The sequence below is a fragment of the Agelaius tricolor genome, unplaced genomic scaffold (genome assembly GCF_023055355.1).
Source record: "Agelaius tricolor isolate 1412-34295 unplaced genomic scaffold, bAgeTri1.0.p SCAF_12, whole genome shotgun sequence".
NCBI classification, from domain to species: domain Eukaryota; kingdom Metazoa; phylum Chordata; class Aves; order Passeriformes; family Icteridae; genus Agelaius; species Agelaius tricolor.
In genome coordinates this window covers 17,237,789-17,256,665 of record NW_027269272.1, presented here as the reverse complement: position 1 = coordinate 17,256,665, position 18,877 = coordinate 17,237,789, and the positions used below count along the sequence as shown (strand labels likewise).

The window sequence follows — 18,877 nt, the reverse complement described above, 5'->3', positions numbered from 1 at the left end:
TTGAATGAGGGAGAGCGCTGCCTGATTGGTCAGCAGCGCTGTCATTCCTGCACCAGAAGGCGGGGCGAGGAGGGGACGGCAGTGACTGATTGGTCAGCGCGGCGGCGGGCGGCCGCTGGCGGCCGCTGGGGTTGGTTGCGCCGGGCAGTGGCGGGTGCGCGGGAGGGAGGGGCGGGGGGTCCTGAGGCTCCGCTGTCACCGCCGCGCTCCCGCCAGGCCCGGCCCAGCCCCGTCCGCCCGCCCGCGGCGCGGCAGGACCATGTCGGCCACGGACGAGCGGGCCAAGGAGATCCTCCGCGGCTTCAAGCTGTATCCTCCGTGCGGGGGCCGTGAGGCGGCGCGGGGGGCGCGGGGATCGCTGCCCCGCTGTGGCGAGGCCCCTGGGGCGGGAGGGGGGTTGCCATGGCAACGCGGTTCTTAATGGCGTCCGCACCCCGGCGGTGGCGGTAGGGTCCCTCGGGGCTGGGACCGGCCCTGGGCCGGCCGGGGAAGGGGGGTCGGGAAAGGAGGCCCGTGACGCCGGGGCCGGGGTCCCGTCCCTGCCCTGCGGGTGAGGGGGTCCCGGCGGCCAAAGCCCTCAGCCGGGTGGCGGCGACCACCGCCCCTCCGACCCCTGCCCGGCGCTGAGAGCGGCTGGGCCGGGTGCGGCGGCCCCGGGCAGCAGGAGCCCCCCGCCCGCAGCGAGGACAGCTTACAGAGGGCAGGTGAAGTAGCTCTGCGCCAGGAGGATCTGATCCCTTTCCCTCCGGCCTGCGCTTAAGCACCTCTGCTTGGAAAGGAAATACCTGGTGGTCAGGTCCAGGAGCTGCTAAACACCTTGGTCCTTGTCATACCGTGAGGTACTGGCACATGTGTTGGTTGTGCAGTGTCTTTTATTGCTGACGTATTCTGCGTGTAAATGCCTTTCTGTGCAGCTCGTTTAAAAACTTTTCATGTTGTGGCTTTCAAAAAGCATTCTGATTTTATGCCTGTGGTACCTGGATGTGAATTTAAAGCTGATGAAATGAGATAGATCTGAGCTTGGAAGAGAGGCGAGAGCCTTTGTGCACCTTCCAACCCAGGATTTCAGCAAAGTAGAGAAAGACTCGACCTAAAGGCCCATGTTCAAACTAAGGGTGTGAGAAATAGTGTAGCTTTATTTTACATGTGGAATATTTTACTGAAGTAAATTCTTCTAAGCTTAGAAGGCAAATGCAAGCTTGCTATCTTGCCCTTTAGACATCAGAATATTGTTGTGAGTTGGTTTATATTTCTTTTTTTACAATAAAAAGGACAGAAGTGAAGGAAATATCCTCTTGATCAAAACCTATTATTTCTAAACAGGGTGGTGGGGCTTTTTGTTCTGTGAGATGTTCATAATCTCTGTGCCAGCTGTAGCAGGATCTGATTTTCTAGGTTGGATTTAGACAGATAGCTTTTATCAAACTATAAGCAGATGTTTTTCTTAACTTTTTATAGAATCATTGCAGTCTCCCCCAGCTGTTAGTACTGCATCTGGTTCCTTTGCTTCTCTGCTGGCACTATTGACAGTTCTTTGTATTTATGAAGATTAAGAATTTTAGCTGTCAAAACATAAATTAAAAACCTTTTGTGCTGGCAATTAGAAGAATAAGCTTCTGACAAGACCAGACTAAGCTGTTGGTAGAAGTGAGGAGTGCCTTGAAAGTTAAGCCTAGGGTGCAAACTTTTAAGTGCTTTTTGCATGTGTTTGTGCATAGTCTTTATTGGATAGCAGAATTTACATAAAGGCCTTTGTCCAACTCTGAATGAAATAATACTTTTTGTTGTTTGCTGTCCTAAAGAGAAAATGCTTTTTTGCTCTTTGAGAGGAAGGATGTCAGACAACAAACTATGATCTCAAGCAGCCATAGCATGGACAGGAAGCTTTATTAGAAGCACTCTGTAGTCTGTGTTGAAGTATCTCAAGTCTAGTCTTCCTTGTTTGTCCTTGCAAAAAAGAAAATTTACTTCTGGCAGGACAGTTTAAGTCAAAATCTGGACCACACTTCTCCAAAAACATGGTAGAGTACCTTGATAGCTGCCACAGGGGCTGTGTAGTGCAAAGTCTGACAAACAGGAAAGTCTGGAGAAGCATTTCATAACTGAAACTCTTAGCAAGTTGAAATAGTTGAGAAACATCTCTGTTGCCTTTAGTAAACCAGAAGAGAGGCTGAGCAGACATTCCTCATTTGTGAGGAAGCCTTGAGACACCACACCATCCCCACAGGAAGCTGCTCATGCCCAGCTGTGACCACGCTCCCTGCCAGGGAGACATCAGCTCAATTTCCCTTCCCCTGTCCAAGGGCAGGGTCTGTTCCAGGGACAACTGCAGTTTAGAGATGCTTTATCTGCCAGCCACCCTATTGCACTCATTTAATTAATAGGAAGGAAGAGCAAAATGTGTTCTGAAAAACTGTTCAGTTTATACTTAGAGTACCTGGAAACTTTCTCCTCTGCTCCCACAAGGGAGGGAGTCCAGCTCCACCACCTTAAGCACATCTGCAACCTTGGCACTTCAAACTGAACTTGGTTTTAGCACAAGAGAGGAGCATGGCATTGCACCCTGGGGCTGTGTGCAAGGGATTCTTTGGGAGGCAGGAACAGTTGCTAGGGCCAGAAGCATCACTGAGGAAGCAGGCTTCCAAAATAATCCCTAATTTTAACACAACAGCAGACACTCTAGCTGGAAGTCCAGTTCACATTGAGTAATCAGAGTTTCCTCAAACAATTGTGTTTACTTGTGGTTCCTGAAAAGGGGTTAATTACAAGCTTTCCAACTCATTGGGGCATGCTGGATGATTGGGGCATGTGGAAATTAAATTATAGCCTAAATCCACCCTCTAATTTCAATTGAAAGATAGGTTTTCCTTCCTCTATGACACCAGTGCAGAAACATGTTGTGACTAATGTCCCAAAATCCAAGCCAGGAACATTTATTCCCGCTTCTTGTGGATTTTACTATTTCAAAAATATTAAAACCAAGGGGAATATATTTGATGATTGCAGGAAAATGAGAATATTATATGTTATTACACTTATCCTAACAATTTTTGTGGCACCAGTTGATATTGAACACTAACAGTCCAATATATACGCTGCAGAAAAATTTTGAAAGCAGACAACAAACAGAGCTTGTCACTTTTTCAGGGACAGTATTTGCTAACAGAGCTTGTAAGTGTATGTATCAACAAACTGTTCTGAAGGCACTTGTCTGAACAGCAGTTGTTACACCCAACATAATATCTAAGGTAGTTTAGTGCTGTGCAAATGCACTTGTTTGGCTACAAGCAACATCAGTCCAGTTGGTAACTGAAGATCCATTTGTGTGAAGAATTAGCCAAGTGTTATTTCTGCAAGTATTCATGCCCCTCTGGTCCTGTGATCTCAAATGCATGAAATTCAATTATGCCTTTTTTTTTTTTTTTGTCTCTGGAAGATGGGAGAGTTACTCTGTCAAACTACAGAAGGGCATTTTACTTGGCCCTCACTCACCCTTTCAACACATTCTTCAGATCTTGTTCTGTCATTTTATCTTCAGTGTGTACTATTCAATGCATGCATTTAGCATCCTTTATCAAAACAAAGTAACACCAGTGATGTACTTCCCCAACAGTCAAAGTTCATGGTTGTTTTATTTTGATGGCTCCCCCTTAACTATTTGTGGGTTGCCTCTTTACCTTTGTTCTGAGATCAACCAGCACAGAATTCTTTTTTCAAAATGTGCTAGAATAAGGACCCTGTAGATAGTTACCCCTGTTTAGTTTGGTTTGCCATCATTTGGAAAGCATCCATGCTGTAGATTAGAAATATCCAGTCATGGTTTGCAGCAGCAGATTCACATCTAGCTCTTGAGGGACCACAGTCCAACTTCTTTAAGCAGTTCTTTCTGTGAGATTTCAGTCAGAACAGCAAGGAGGAGAAAACCCCAATGAGTTGGTTGATTCTCATAGGATGGTTAAAGTGCCATGTCTTGCCTCTCAACACAGGAATAAGGACATTTGCTTTCTATTTTAAATCTTACAAGTCAAACAAGATCTCACCTTTTATTTGTTTCTGTACAGAGAAGTCTTATCAAAATCTCTGCAGGATTAATTGTCCTGTAGCTGTTTATCAGTTTAGGATAAGTTTTTCCATGAACTTCATTTTAAGTCTGTGCAGTAGCCTATTCTTCAGAAGTCCCCTGAAACAAGGCAGTACAGTGAACATAAGCAAGAAGAGACAACATTAACTGACAGTATTAACTCCAGAACAATTACAGAGTTATGAAACTGTGTTTGTGGCCAGTGTAAATATACACCTGTAGCTCAAGCACTTCAACACTTGCAGGCAAAACTTCTCATGTCAAAGCCTGGCCTATATTCCTACAGTCCTCAAAGTTCCCTGTGCAACATCTTCCCAGCTCCCAGAGCTTTTTCCAGCTTTATTCTTGCATTGTTTTTCTGCCTAGGAAGTCTTTCTAGCAAAGCATTATTCTCTTTGAAAGATGGGTAGAGCTGTAGTGAAAATACAGTTACACCAGAATCACTAGGAATATCTATGAACTTTATATTACTCTGCAGTCAGGGAAACTTCCAACTTCATCCTGGTCTGCTGTACACACAGGAACAAGTTAATGACAGTCTTGTCCATCAGTTCCTAGAATAGCCACTGGAATTTTGAACTAGTTTGATGCAGCATTCCAAAGTTGAGCAATCTAATTGGAAGCAACATTGAAATAAGTTTCCAGTTTCATTGTTAGGCTGGTAGGTGTTTGGCAGGTTATTCATTTGAAATGCTTACCTGATGCTGTGTTTACAAAACTAACAAGGGAGCAGCTTTAATTGACTTAAAGATTCCCCTTGGTTTTGAGGTTTCCTCTGTGCGCTTCCTCAAATCTCACTCTTGCAATGGGATAGAAAGACAAACCATCAATTTCATGGGTTAAAAGGAGACACTGGCCAGCCAAAAGATGGAACAGGACTTCCCAGAAGCTGGGACACGTACTCTGTGGAGACCCAAAGCAGAACTTGCACATAGCTTGCTCTAATGCAATTTTAAAACACCCTGGAGAACATGAGTTTGTTCTCCCTCATCCATATTTCTGGTTTTTTGAACGCTCTTACTTTCTACAGAGCTTAAAACACTTTACAAGCAGGAGTTGTCCACATTCCCAGTTAGTCTGACTGGAACAAATTCCCACCCTAGCAGCATTGAGAGATCTTTGTTTCAGAGACCAGAGTTTCACCCAGAAGCTTTAGGTGGGTTGTAGTTGCTAGTTGAATGTCATGGTAGTCAAGGTACCTTTACCATATCAGAATTATTTTCAGCATTTGCAGAAGTTCTGCACTATGCAATGATCTCTAGTGCTGGCACGCTAAACACAGAGTCATCATGTTTCCTATGACTGAGTCATGAGGCACATCTGCAAATAAAGCAAGAGCAATTTTACCAGGTTTGATTTTACCTGCTCGATTCCTGAGTGAACACCAAAAACTCATGTCCTCCCCTTGTTAATTTTCATTGAAAAAAGTGTAAATATTTAACTGTGCTTAACCTGTGATTTGCATTAACTTGATATCTGAGCCACAGTCAGTTGTCTACTTGTCACATTTAATGCAATCCCTTTGTAGTGTTGGAAGTGGGGGTTTGTGCCCATGGCAGTGGAAAGGGCATCACGGGATACAAATGAGTTGCCAGGTGCCACAGAGAACACGTCTGGCATCAGCTTCAAAGTGGAGGTTGACATTGGAGTTTGGGTTTTTCTTTTTAATCTGCAATATTGCTTTAGCAGTTTGTAGTTACAAATTTATATCTAAGATTTATCCTTTGATCTCTCCAAAGCCTACCCATCCAGCATTTTACTGGAATTATGGTTTCAGTATTTTTAATTGCTTGCTTAGTGCCAACCTAATGAAGTACTTAAAATAATGCAGTTGTCATTAGCAAAATTATTTTCCCTTGTTTCCTTTGTATCATATTAAGATATCAGTTACTCTTTGCATCCTTGGAAGTCATTGGTGCCTTATGCTTCAGCTGTTGTTACAGTATTTGAATTTCCACAGAGCAGAAGATAGTAATTTAATCCATCAACTGAGAACTGGTAGAGCTTCTTCCCCCCCACCCCCTGCATTTTCACAGCCAACATACAGGACAAAAGCCAAGATTACGCACCTATAGAGAAGTAGGGGAGGTATCCAAAAATCCTGAAATTAAACAGATACTGTTCAGAGGAGGGTGTTTTAATATAGATATCTGATGTGGTTCTAGTGTCTGGCAAAAAGAGTTTTCTGTTAGCTAAAGTAGCCTTAGTGTGGAAGCTGATGTGACTTGTTCTTTCGTGTTTATCTCTGAACTTAGGCTGATCCCAGAAATAAAGTTGAGTCAAAATTTCACTTGAAATTTGTAAGATAGCAGGCTACTATATATCTTACATTTATGTAAGAAAAGCCTCTTCTATTTCTCTAAGCTGGGAAGTTAAGGCAACTTCAAATTTGAGCTCAGAATCTGTTAAAGATAAACGAGTGCTTTGCTTACATCCAGCAGTCAGCGTCTGTGTAGGAATAGGAGGTATGCTACATTCCCAGGTACAGGGAACAAGCAGAAAGCATCATGATCTATTAAGGTCCACATGGCAACATTGAATTTTGTCATTTTTTTTCCTGCATATTAGTATCACAGAGTTTATAAAATTTAGTTATTTAAAAGGTGGTTTTTGCACATCCGTTGCTCTCACATCTTAAGGAGCACATCATATGTTTATTCTAGATATGCAATAAACTGCAGTAGCCAGCACAGAATATTAAAAGCTTTTCTCAAGTGCTGCCTTTTTGTGCAGAGACTCCATCAGGAGCCCTCACAGAAGCAGGTTTGTCATCTGTGTAGCATCACTCCCCGAGCAGTTTGAGGGAGTATCCCCATGCACTCATTGGGCATTACTGTGAGATTCCAAAGCCATTTGGCCTCATGCCAAGCAGACACTGTAGTACTGTTGGGAGGCTCTGTCCAGAAGATACCTGACAGCAACCAGGGTTCTCTTAGGAACCAGATCTCAACTGCACATTGCTAAATTCTAGTTGACAGCCAGGATTTTCAGCTGTGATTATGAACTCGAGATTCCATTGTCATATTTCTCCTGAACAGAGTTCTCATTGTGACAGAAATGTTATGTATAGAGGAGACTTAAGGGAAACAGTATAAAATTAGTTCAGTCATGAGTGAGTCTTTGAGTTGATTATGTTCATGACTAGAATTTCAGGCAACATTCTTCTGGAAGAATGGCAGGCTTAGGTAAAAGGAGGAAGAAAAATATATTGGTTTTTTATTTTCAGTCAGCATTTGGGATAGCAGTGCACATAAGAATATTACTAAATTTATCCTGTATTGAAAGAATTGTAACTAATTAGGAGCAGTAGTCTTCCATTAGAGACTGAGAGTGCAGGGCCTTATACTCAGTAATTCTACAGAGGACTATTTATATCAGTTGGTCTGTGTGCTACACTGTGCATAACCTTCAGCTACTCTGTAGCGAGTCAGAAGCTTATTTGGTCCTTGGGACAGCTAATTATATCCATCTTTTCTTATTTATCAGGAAAGCGGGGAAGATCATACACTTTACTCACCAGTGAAAGCAGATTGCCTGCATGCCTCTTTCCTCCTCTTCACATGACCTAATTTAAGCCTTTTGAGAAGGAAGGCTACACATTCTTGGAATCAAGAGTTCATCTGATGTTTTAAGTGTCAGAAACTTCTGATCAGGGACAGCCTGTTGAGGAAGCAGAGAGTTAATGTCAGGTCACTTTGGTTTGGAAGGTCAAAGGAAATTGTATTTCAGGAGGCAGTGGAAAAGCTGGCTATTTGCATGACTTTGAACAAAAATTTATGTATGGGAAAATTCTTACAGAAACCCTCACTAAGGGGGACCCAGTTTTGATTCAAGTGTTAGCATGAGCTGTTGCTAACTCTGCTTAAGGGAGTTCTGCAACACTCTCAACTGCTCTTGAAGGAACTTTTGCTGAGAGAGAAGGTAAAGGAACAACCATTGTCCCCATTAATGTACTGCCATGTGGTGAAATACCAACCCATCTGGAAACTGGATACCAAGAAATACCTACCAGCCTTTAACGAAGGTGGATCTTCTGAAGGTACTTTAGACATTTCACTTCCAGTTTAACTCTTTAGAGTAGATTTTAGTGCATTGGAATACTGGCCTGTCAGAGTCCAACTTAAGATTCCACTGTTTTTCTAGTCAAGTTACTTCCTTTCCCAGAAGCTGAAATAAAGAGGGGGAAAGTCCTTCTGTTTGTTACTTTGCTTGAACCTTAGTAGCCTTAAAGTGAAATTTAAAAACAGCTCAGCCCAGGAAGTGGCATCCTGCTTCTGAGCAAAGGGACATCCAAAAATACCTGCTCTTGCATTCTTCCTGCTCCATGCTTCTGTCCATACAGCAGCTGTACGGAGGCTGGGTTGCCATCCCCAGCTGCTTGTTGCCTCATTTTCAGAGTCACCAGCCAGGCTGCTCAGATGAGCCTTGCAGCCTCCTGCATCATGGTTTAAAACAACCTCAGCAACAGGACCTGTGCTGGTGGCAGTTCTACCAACAGCTCAGCTGTTCAGCTTGAGGGAGAAATTAAGAAGCAGCTGGGGAGGGCTGTAAGCAGTCCTCTCCAGGCACTGCTGCTGCTGGATGTTATCCCTACAGCCTCAGATCAGATAACTCAGTGCAGCCTGGTGCTGTGTTCTCCAGCTCTCAGCACCACCTTACCTGAGGAGGCTTCTCACACACCATGTTTAGTTATCCAGCACCAATTCTAAAAACCTAGCTTACCATTATTTTAGTTTTAATGTGGTAAGTCTGTGGTCACATAATTTCTTTTAAGAAAAATGCATTTGAGATGACCTCAGTAAGGTAGTCATTCTCTCTTTGCCCTTGACCTGTGCAAGAAATCCTTAGCATTACTGTGCTGTGTGAGCAGTTACTGCCTGGTCACCAGGCAAAGTCACAAACAGGGTCTGGAACCATGCAGCAAGTGCCATTAGAGGCTCTATTCTGTGCAGCTCTCAGTGAACCAGAGAGAGGAAAACATTGGCTAAAAACCCCATACAGCCTTGGAGAGCAAATGCATTTTGTTTTTAAATACTCTTTCCAGGAAGAGACAGAGAAATCAGTACATTTCTCAATCCCATTTGGGCTGCTTATTTATGGAACCCTCATTAGTCCACAAGGCATTGTTACAGTTGTATTGTTGTCATTAAAACACAGTATTTAAACAGCTCCAGAAAGGAATTCTTCTTTGTGTTTCCCCCCATAATTCTTTCAAAGGGAACTGCATTATTCTACTGCCACACTGACCTGAAGGGTTAGCTTCACAGGAAGGAAGAAACACTGGTTCCCTTTTCCAAGCATCTTCCATTCTACCACTAGAATGAATTCCTTTCCTCTCACCACTGGCAATCCCTCCATCACCACCTTCTCCCCATCTACACAAATTACAGGGGAGGCATTAACCAGGCAGCTGTAGCGCAAACCTCTGCTGCTGATCTCCCAGCCATGCTGCCCTCTTTAAGGTTCTCTTTCTCCTATAACTACAGCCATGGCCAGCTGAAAATGTTTCACAGTTCAGGATGGTCTCTTACATTTGTTTGCACTGATAAAACAGTACCTTGTTTTCCTGCTTAGTAACATTGTCTACATCATCCCTAGTGTTGCCAGTTCTGAAATAGCAAATTCAGTGAATGAGGCAGTAGAATGTTTGGAAAGGTGCAAATTCAAATAAAAAAGGGCCATATTTTAATGTAGGCACACCTGTAAAGGGTGCAGATAATGGCAGTTTTCCAGCTCTTTGTGTCTAACTTCTCCATATTAGCATTCACCTTAACGTGAATGCTTATCAAGTCCACACTTTGAAACGCCAAAATAATATTTTATAAGCATGACATTTGTATTCTCTGTAAGTCTAGCTTTCCAATAAGTAAATTTTTATTTTCTTATTATTAATACCTATATTGAAAGAATCAGCTTGTGAATTACAGCTGATTGCATTTATACAGTCTGTCCTTTTTCACAGCAGAAATAAGATATTCCATTGCTTGAGCTGAAAAATATATTAATATATTTTTATTGAAATTGCAAAAATCTGATTTAATGTATTCTGAAAATTTAACATACAGCAACAAGCATGTTAAAATAATAAAATTTAAACCTTAGTATAAACATAACTAGATTTTATTGACAGTGAAAGCTGTAAGAGCTGCTTGGAAGCAGAGTAGAGTAATAGAGGTCATTGCCTTTTTTGTCGTTTCAGTGGAAGTTTCATTACTCTGTCTCCACAATAATGTTGATTGTTCGGGTTTTTTTCTGAATTCCAATGCATACTAAAGCAGAGAGGTGCTGGTTTGGGCACAGACCCTCCATCTTCCAGATCATGGCGATTCTGGTGACATGCTCAGAGGTTCACATCAGTGTAGTTCATGTTACTGGAGCTGTAGGGGTTGATCAAAGTACAGCATTGAGAACAAAATAATTTTGGAGGGGAGGTATTTTATCTCCTCTCAACTGATTTGGAACTGAATTGTTTCCTTGTACTTTCTGTGTTTTGCTGTAGTGCTTTTCCAAACAAGTCCCTCTCTTTTCAGACTGCTATAATGTTGAACACTGTGTAAAATGTTGGGATGGTTAAATTGTCAAATCACTAGTCCACACTGCCAATTGAAGCACTTCTCATATTCTAGAGATTCCTAAAAAAGCACAGTGGTTCTGATATGGAGTTCTTGTTTTTTGGACAGTTCTGCTTCAATCTGCATAAATTCTCGTTTTTTCTTCCTCTTTGCATCCACTTTGAGCAGCCTCTGGTCCATTTACAAGATAAGTTTCCTCCTGCAACTGCCAATCATTCCCTCCTGACTTTATTTTCATTTTGCTTTCATTCTCCACTTGGTCTGTACGCTCTAAGTTTTCCTCCCTTCCTCAGAAGAGACAAGATAATGAACTCGTTTTCCTTGAATAATTGTAGTCCTGCCAGTTTTAAGTGGAAAACCAAAAATTGTTTGATCTGTATTTGCAGCATGTGATCCCGCCAGCATAGTACTCCAGGGATAAAACCAGTTCAGTGTCTCAGATCCATGACTTTTCTTTCTCTTACACATTAAATAATTATATCTGATTCTCACCTTGGTCTTGTCCTCTGAGTCTAGAGGGACACTGACATCCACCTAAGTATTCACATCCTTACTGACTCCCTCAGCTTGGCATTGAGGGTGTTCATAATCATTTGCTGCCCATTTGTGCCTGGAGAAACAGGGTAACTGGCAGTGAGGGTTCTCTCTTGTTTAGTCAACTCTTCAGGCTGTGAGGGTTGTACAGTTTGCAAGGATAAAGCATGCCCACTTCTCATGCAGACACAGTCCAAGTTAAAAAAACAGCAACCAAAACTGAAGTATTTGTAGCTCGAGTGATATTCAGGCCAATACTATCCACAGGGACTGTATATCCAAGGAACCATTTAAGCTAATGCCAGGAAAAGTGTGGCTTGTTCCTCTGCTGTGCTGTGTCAGCAAATAGGAGATTGGCATTTGTCATTGTGGACTTTATGAAAGTGCTTGTTGTAGCTGTTTCTCTGGCTGATTTGAATTTTTATTTTGTTTATTAGACGTGGAGTGTGAGTGCCAGGGCTAAATGCTGTTTTATATAAAATCTCAATAAGATTAAATCCCCTTGCCATTCTGTAATTAATTTCAAGGATATTGTGTTGTTTTCCCAGAGAACTTGTGGTGATTTCTAGGTGCATTCCTGGTTACAGAACAGCTCTGGATTGAAACAGTGAGAGATGTGCTCTGTGTGACATACTGTGGGGCAGTTAAAGGTTGCAGAGGTTCAAAAAAAGCATAAAGTGCTTTGAGTAAACCACCTTTAGGAGAACTGAGTGACTTCTGCTCTACCAACTCCAGCATCACATTCCTGCCAGCACAGGTTCACTGGGCACAGCTGGGAGACTGAACAAAACAGCAGTTCTGTGCTCAGCCAGTATTACTTCTGCTGCAATAGTTAGTTTTCACTCCTGTCATAAACAGAAACCCTTCCAGACTAATTACCAGATGTACTGCAGCAGTAGCACTTGTCCCCTGAAGGCTGCAATTGGCATTTGCTTTCAAAGCTGTGTGAAGAGGATCTTTTTGGGATATCATTCATTTTTGTCTTTTTCCAACATTACTTGTGAGAAAGGGCAAATGAGCCCACCTGGAAAAGGAAGTTCAGTTGTCTGGCCTATTTTTGAGTAGCACACAGAGCTGTAATCTCATCTTGAGGGAATACACGCCATCTTTATGCCAACTGGCTTGGGCAATATGGAATTTGTTGGTGCCAGGAGTTCTTGAACAGATGTAGCTCCACAGTGTAAATGTGCTGCACTGGATAAAGCACTGTCTGTACTTTTCTTCCTAGTGTCAAAGAAGAGCTGGCTATGTTGTTGGAAAAAGCTCCAGTCTAGGCAAAACCATATTGTTCACATGCTTAAAATTTACCCCAGTTTAACCATTTCTGCTTGATTTCCCTGCTGTACATACCTTTATCCCAGTTCCAAGTCACTTCAAAGCTTTGGAATTGGATTCTCTAGGTGGAGAATAAAAACATTCAGGCAAAGGTTAAATAAGGGATGGTTAGCTCAACTCTAAATTCACTTTGTGCATTAATCTGGATTGACTCGACTGGAGTGACAAATTCCCAGTTAATTCAACTGCCAGAGAAAGATATTGTTTAAAAATTAACATTGTATTCAAAAGGTGTTCAGTAAGGGGAGTTCAGACAGAATCAGTGTGTGAATGCAAGAGAAATCCAGTGCTTGACCTTTTGTTCCTGCTTTCTCTTGAGAGTACCAGCAAGAATCTCTTTAAGTGCTCCCTTTACAGTTGATTTTGGTGGTGTGAACACCTGCCTTTTAACAATTAGAATAAAACTCAGAAGCTCATTTCCTGGAAGGCAGGAGCTATCAGACCTAATGACTGCAGGCTTTATTGATCTGATGGGGAGGATTTGGAGTGCTGACACACAGCCTGAAGTTTCCATGGCCCAATAAAAATCCCTGGGTCCCTGAAGTCCTTTGCACAAATGAATTCTTCCTCTTTTACAGACCTCTCTGAAATTGAGACCTGTCTATCTCAAGACTGAGCCACAGATTTTCCCTAAATGTTTTTACAAAGTCTTTTTCAATAGTGATTTTTTTGCTTTGTTCTGTATAGGTGGAAACCCTACTTGACAGCAAGACTGAAATCTCCCCTGGCCTAGTTTCTGTTCTCAGCAGCACAACTTAAAGCATGCTCTCAAACACAGTTTTATTTCTGCTCTTTCCTGATTCCCTGGAAGACCAAACAAAAGCAACTTTATATCAAAATGTAAAAAGTCAAGGGCAGAACTTTCTCTGTAGGGACAACCCTCTGTCCTTCCTGTGAAAGACACCACTGAACACCTCTTGATAAGAAGATGCCTCCTTTCATGTGCCAAACATTCATCAGTTATATAAGATTGCTGGAGAACAACAGAATGTCATTTGAATCCCTTAAAATGATGGCTCTTGAGGACTTTTGTGGTAGCTGCAGTTGCTTGTATATCCAGAGTTAAGGATATCTGCCCTCCTGTGCATGGAGGGGTCTTTTAAGGACAGCTCAGAACAGGATCTCTCCCCAATAATAGTGTAATGTGCTTGTAGCCTCTTCCAGCCTTTGAGCAGCTAACCAGAAGTAAAAAGTTTTTCAAACATACAAAATCCTTGATTCTGCCCTGGCCAGTCTTTTGCTGAAGAAGATTTTTAAAAATCACAGTTCCTCTTGTTTGCTAAATTTGATGTTCAAGGACCTGTGTCAGAGTCCTTGCTAATAGAGGTCTAACTGTTGAATTGTCATGTCTTATACACTAAATCTGGGGGATTGTTTGTTTGGGTTTTGCTTCATGAAGACTGAGAAAAAGAATTCCATTAAAAGATGGAATATATAATATATTCTTTGTGGAATATTTTTTGCCAACAGAAATTATAATAAAATTCTTGAGTAAACAGTATCCACCTGAGAGGTAACTAAGCAGGCAGGGCTGTTGACTGCTAACACACTAATCACCTACTTAATGTTAATATCTAGCAGTACAGGAATGATTAATAGGAGGCTTTACAAGCATAGGTGTCTGGGTAGTGCATGCATCCTGTGTGTGTGCAGGACGTGCTGCTGATCTCTGACATGGGCAGCAGTCCAGAGCAGCAGCAGGAAGAGTCTGATGATGTTGAACTGCTGGACATGCAGTGGTGCTGCTGTACTGTGCCTTTTTTATCCTTGGAAATGGAACAAATAAAGGCTCTTTACAAAGAGGAAGCCTGGTTGAGTTGCTTGGAATTCAGGCACCTAAAGTGTGTTAAATTTAAAGAATCCAGAAGAATTTTTGCACTATTGAGAATGGAAGCCTGGTGAAATAGTGGGTTTTGAAATAGAACTCTTTTGGATTAATAAGGGAAGCCTTTATGCAAAGTGTTACTGTAATTGCAGCTCATGTTCTGATTGCCTTATCAGGGGAGATGCATCCTCAATAGCATCTTTGTTTGTCTTACAATGAAAAGAGAAAATAAGCAATTAAAGCAGACTTATTGAAATACCATAAATCTGAGCATTCAGCTATGCACTTCTAGCTAAGATTGTTGGTTAGTTTTTGTATTAAAAACAAAATTATTGCTGCGGTCTGTACTTGCTTTGTAGTATGGCCAGACGATTGACAAAGGAAAAATTTTCTCTTTTTGTTTCAACTAAGATCTTTTCTCTCTTCTTGCTTCTCGCCCTAAAGCAGTCTTTTATGAATGTGCACATAGAAATTAGAGGTTAATTAACTCTGTTGTATATTTGGGATCCTTGTTATTGCAATGAACCTTGTAAAGAAAAACTACAGAATCCGACAATGGTAATTTCGAAAATAGATGGACTTTGCTCTGATTGTGTATCAGCTGGTATTTTAGTAGTGAATAGTGTATTTTTGTTGAGCTTTATGAAAATTAAAAACAAACCCCTTGCTCCCTATTTTGTGGTCTAGTGCTACCTAGACATGGGCAAGTCCAACATTAAATTTGTTTCTCCCAGGAACAGAAGATTCCCAGGGAAAAATCATCAGACATCTTTTATGTAGTGATAAGCAAATATAATTTCAAAAGAAAATGGCCTGGGTTTATCCTGTAATTCCTCATAAGAGCAGTCCAATATTAGTAGAAGATTAACATTGTTCAGTCATTTTAATGTCAAATCTTTATGGCAAACCAGCACCAGCATAGATTTTGAGTTAAATCTCAAAGACTCTTGCTTTCTAGTTGTGTGTGTGTGTGTGTGTTGCTTAATCTCCCTGGCCAGTACAGGGGATGTTGTGATCTCCTCGTTAAAGACGTCACACTGAGAAGATTGGAGTAGAGGAATAAATAGAACAAGTGCTAGAAAGCCAAGCAGCTCATCCTGGTTGAACTAAAATGCACTCCACACAAACCACCTTCCCCATAGATTTGTTTCTCCTAAATAAAACTCAGATCCCATTTTGTAGTGTATGAAATCAGCTCATTTGAGGCTCTGCTGAGTATGTTTGCATGGGTTTCGGAAATGTTGTTTTACCTAATTGTGCACCTCAGTAGCCAGTATTTTTTACAGGTTACTCCTCTGGTGGAGAAAGCAGACAAGGGCAATAGCTCCCAGAGGGCAAAGGGGCTCAGAATTTGGCTGGTGAGGTTCAGTACAGAGCTTGAGCACTTAAAGTTCTGCTGTATCTGGGCTGGCTGTGTGCAGCCCCATCTCATTATCATTAGCCTGTATTCTTGACGTGTGCACCAAAATTAATCTGAGCAGGAGCTGCCAGATCTGTCCAGGCTGACTCTGTCTCCAGGTGCCAGGGGTGCAGTCACAGTGTGTGTCTATGAGACAGGTCTGCTGCTTCTCCTTGGAGCTGGCCTGTGTGGAGCAATAGGGCTGTCAGATGTTCAGACACCCTTCAAAAGTGACAGGTAGATAGCTAAGATTGGAAGGATCGCCCACTGAAATGTTGTAATTGTTTGTGATAATAAATTACATAAAAAGAATTGTGCATTGCACAAGAATAAATGGAAAATGAATCCTTGCCCATGCTCAGCAGGATCTGGTGAGGCTGGAACTACTGGGAAATTTTTCAAGCAAAGTTAAGTTAGGAAAAGCTTGCTGCTGGAAATTACTGCTTTTTTCCAGAAGTTTTTTTATTCCAGAACTGTGCTTATCTTTGTCCTCCTCTGATCCCAATAGATTCTGAAAGAGTATAATGAAAAAATGAAACAAGGCAGGATGCAACAGCATGGACATTTCCACACAGTCAGTGCTTGCAATCCAGCTCTGGGAAGCTTTAGTGGATATGGAAACAACAAATCCCAAAGTATATTTCCCTTACAGTGCAAGGGAATCTCTGTGTCACAGGGCCATCTGTGGATCCTTGTAGAGCTGGTTGGGCATTTGTTCTGAAAGCACGACTGCCTAGCATGGAGTTTATTTTTAGTATTTTAACCAAACAGCTTCAAGAGTTGGAAATTTCTCTAAAATTTAATTACTCAGCCATTGTCATCCTGTGTTCAAGGAGTCTGACTTGAGGCTGACAATGGAGTAACGCTGTTTGGACTTACTTAACCAAAATGTGTTTACATTGGTTCATTTCTAGGAGTCCTTTAGACTCATAGTCCTCTCTGAATGTCATTCTGTGCAAAATTGATGATCTCTTGTACAAAATGGAGCCTGCCTGTCCCTGCCAGCAGTGAACAGCCATAGAATTTGTCCCAAGACTTTGTCCTTTCAGATTTACTGCTGGCTGCCTTTTGCAAAACTGTGCTGCAGTTCCTGGAGCTGGCAGTTGTGAGGACAATTTGAATACATGGAAAAGTGCTGTGTTTCCACTCATTCACTGGGCTCTCTTTTACACCTAATGAACTGTGGAAGGAAACCTTGTCTGTTAAAGCATGTTAGAAACTTTGTATCAGGGGCATCGCTAGTTTTTAGAGTAGTGGAGATTTTTAAGCTTAGGTGGCTACTTGCCTTAAATCAGCAAAAAGAACTTGTGGTGTTGAGCGTGACTTATACACTGAATTCATTGAAGCACTTTGAGCTCAAAATATACTTGAGTGTCCAGACTTAGAACAGAAAAAGAAAAAAAATTCATAGGAGCTGTACTTGAATTAATATGAGCTAAGGCAGGAACAAATTCTATATTTTCCCCCATGACTTCCCTGTTTTGTATTTCTGGTGTTTATTTAAGTTGTCTTAAAGAAAAGAATATTATTGATGAGTTTCAGAGGCTTACACATTTTTCTAATTTAGAACCATTTTGCTTCTGTTGTCAGAGTCAATACAACCATTTTGCTGTCCTGCTTTAATATGGCATTTTAGACACTTAAAAGTCCTTCTAATTCTGCAAGCAGTCCTCTTTATTTCCTTCCTTCTCCCCACTTCCATTAGTAATCCTTGGCAGTGATTCAGACCCACCCTGCATTCGAGATAGGATGACTAAGAAACCAACAAAAGCAAGAGAAACAGAGTGAAGGAAACCACTGGCACCCACCTCACAGCATGATGGCAGCAATCTGTGCTCCTGCAGTCACTCCAAGGTACAAGAAGAGTTTCCATCAGCCAGGGAGCACAGTTCCTGGCTGCCTAAAGAGAGAGGCAGAATTGTCTGTTGAAGCACAAGTCTTGAAGCCAAACACCTCCTGAGATGTCTTTCCTCCTCTCTTACTGATTCACTGTGTGGCTGTGAGCAAGTCTTCATGCTTATTTCCCAGTCTCTGCAGCAGGCAGTTATTACAAAGCTACTTTGAGAACATGAGTTGAAGTTTTTGAAGCACAGTGTAGTAGAAGGTATGGTTTAAGTTATTGATCAGTGAGCTGTACTGTATTGCCTGTTCAGGGGGGCATCCTGTCTCTCCAGTTAATTGCTGAGGTTTGCCTCTTGTCTGGGGTGGCACTTGCTAGATGACAGTGACAATGACAATGTGAAGCTGTGCACACTGGTAGCACAGTTCACAACAAAGCCAAATCTCTCACCAAATTCCAATCTCCATATCTGTTCTTAGGAGTACATGATATATTGGTGTCTCCAGTAAATTACATATTCTTTTCAAATATGTGAAACTGATAAATCTGGACTATCAGAAGCAGTCTTTGGAGCTCAATAGGCTGGTGTGCTAGAGAGCTCTGTACAAAGCAATGTGAAATGAAGGAGAGAAAAAAGAAATTAAAGACCAATAGGGGGAAAAAAAGCACATAGTCCCTACATAAGCACAGGCAGTTGGAAGTCATGGAGGCTTTTTGTGTTGTCAGTTGCTTATTTTACCAGGGGGACACTTTCAGCCCAGGATACTGCTTGGAGTTGGATGGATGAACGGAGCAGCAGGGGCACCTGCTGATGCTCAGCTTTGCCATTCTCAATAAACATCACTTTGCTCAATAGAGAAATTATTGCAGAGGCCTTCAAGGAACAAAGGCATCGACTGGCCACAAGCAGGGCTGATAAAACTGCCTCTTTAGAGCCTTTTAGGTTTGCTTTTTCTCCACTTTTCACACAAGGCTATAGGTCATTCAAGTGAAACTGTATGAAAATGCCAGCTAAACAGCCATGTTTATCCCTTTTAAAAATTTGGTCAAAGAAGTCATTGTTCCTCTGCTCAGGTCTGTGCCCTTTCAATATGAAGAAGTGTAAAGATCCTTTTAGACATAAAAAATCCAATCCTCCAGTGTTGCAAAAATGACATGAAATCAATCCAAGCTTTCTTTTATAAGCTAGCCAATATAATGCGTATTTTAAAACAGCTGAATAATTGTATAAAATAAAGAGGCATATTGAGGCTTAAAATGCCTCATTCCATTAAAGCTGATTTTATTGCAT

General features: G+C 41.8%; 1 protein-coding gene across 1 annotated transcript in view; it reads left to right on the top strand.

Moving 5' to 3' along the window:
- The first annotated feature begins 130 nt into the window (after nt 1-130).
- Nucleotides 131-18,877, top strand: part of PDE6D (phosphodiesterase 6D) — a 34,543-nt gene continuing 15,796 nt past the window's right edge. Inside the window, exon 1 of the mRNA XM_071437859.1 lies at nt 131-309. Coding sequence (XP_071293960.1) covers nt 260-309 — 50 coding nt within the window. The 5' untranslated portion in view covers nt 131-259. The remainder of the gene's footprint in view (nt 310-18,877) is intronic.